This window comes from Trichechus manatus, unplaced genomic scaffold, assembly GCF_000243295.1.
Source record: "Trichechus manatus latirostris isolate Lorelei unplaced genomic scaffold, TriManLat1.0 scaffold00216, whole genome shotgun sequence".
NCBI classification, from domain to species: Eukaryota; Metazoa; Chordata; class Mammalia; order Sirenia; family Trichechidae; genus Trichechus; species Trichechus manatus.
Genome location: NW_004444152.1, coordinates 3,397,737 through 3,399,395, shown reverse-complemented (window position 1 = coordinate 3,399,395; position 1,659 = coordinate 3,397,737). Strand labels below are relative to the sequence as shown.

The window sequence follows — 1,659 nt, the reverse complement described above, 5'->3', positions numbered from 1 at the left end:
AAGAAGTATGGCCCCCAGGAAATGGTGGGGGTGGAGGTGGTGGAAGGAAAGGCTGACACACGGATGCGTTAACCAGGATGTTTATGGCCTTGGTGGCTCTCCAACAGCTCAGGGGAGGAGTAGGCCCTGTTGGCTCTAACTCTAGGGTGGAAGCAGGAGAACATCAGGATATTGGCCTGGCATCCTCGCTGGGGGTGGGGGAGGAGACGGGGAGGATGGCATGAGGAGCTCTTCTCTCCAGAGGTCTCCACGGCAACGCTACTTACTCCAGGGCTGTGGGGGAAGGAGGGGAAAGGGTGCAAAGGCGGCCTCAGGGAGGTGGAGGACCTGGTCCCCGGTGCCCCCACCCCTCCTGCTCCTCTGCCCAGCCCCAGTCCTCCCAACGGCCCCACCCGCCCCACGCTCAGCCTGTGCCAGGTTCGGGTTCAGGAACGTGGCGTTGGTCCTCGTGCGAGGGAGGGAGGTCGACTGTGAGAAGAGAGACAGGGTGAAAAAGAATCCCGAGGCTTCGTCAGGGGTGGACTGCTGCCATCAAATAAGCATTCTCCCCCAACACTGACCCAGAAAACCAGGGTTTGATAAGTGAATGGACAAAGGAGGGTGTGGAGGGGTGTCTGTCCCTGATCCTGGCAGCTTCCAGTCTGAGCAGAGAGACATGTCCCTGACTCAGACAAGGCTGCTGGGAGTGCCAATCTTTGGAGCTTCTAGTCTAACGGGTGAAACCTGGCCCTGCCTTAGGGACATGGCCTTTTGGATTTCTGGGGATGCTCACTCTGGTGGGGTAGACAAGGTCCCTGACTCTGGGAGCCCCCAGTCTGATGGAGGAGACATGGTCCCTGACTCTGGGGGCTCCCAGTCTGATGGAGGAGACATGGTCCCTGACTCTGGGGGCTCCCAGTCTGATGGAGGAGACATGGTCCCTGACTCTGGGAGCGCCCAGCCTGATGGAGGAGACACAATTCCCACCACCTAGGAACCCCCATTCTGATGGAGGAGACTGTCCCTGTTTCACTTTGAGAGATAAACTTCACCCTCTGATGGGAGAGGCTCTCTCCTCATTCTCACTGTAATGGGAAAGAGGAGACATGAGCCCCATTGTCTGGGAGCTCCCAGTCTGAAGAGGGAGGCATGACCCTACTCTCACCTCACTCTATACCTCCAGTCTGATGGGGGATGTAACCCCCATTGTCGGCCCATTTCCTCAATATGGCGGGAGAGGCGCTGTCTCCCATGTTTTAGGGACCACCGTCTGCAGGAGAAAGGATGCCCCACCCTCAGACTCTGCCCCTTCTTCTAAAACCTTCAGTCTGATGCACTTGTTAGATGAGAGAAGGCACAGAACTTCCTTCCGTAGTCCTCAGTCTGATGGAGGAGGTCTGTCTATCCCTAGTCTAGGACATCAGTTTACAGAGGAGACAAGGTTCCCATTTGGGGACCCTTCAGTCAGATAGAGGAGACAAGGCCCCTTCCTTCAGTCTGATGGGGGAGGCATATCCCTCCTTGGTCGATGTCCTCCTGTCTGATGGAGGAGACAAAGGCCCCTCTGGGGAGCCCCTGTCCGAAAAGGAGTAGCCCCTCGCCCCCTCCCGCACACTCACGGGCCACCTGCAGCTCCACCTCCAGCGTCTCGGTCTTGCCCTGCAGAGTGACGGTCTTGAG

The 1,659-nt window shown here is 57.9% G+C and overlaps 1 protein-coding gene across 1 annotated transcript in view; it reads right to left on the bottom strand.

The window, feature by feature from the left end:
* Positions 1 to 403: 403 nt before the first annotated feature.
* Positions 404 to 1,659, bottom strand: part of CEACAM16 (CEA cell adhesion molecule 16, tectorial membrane component) — an 8,188-nt gene continuing 6,932 nt past the window's right edge. Inside the window, exons 6-7 of the mRNA XM_023742766.1 lie at positions 1,599 to 1,653; positions 404 to 468 (exon numbers count right to left, since the gene is read on the bottom strand). Coding sequence (XP_023598534.1) covers positions 404 to 468; positions 1,599 to 1,653 — 120 coding nt within the window. The remainder of the gene's footprint in view (positions 469 to 1,598; positions 1,654 to 1,659) is intronic.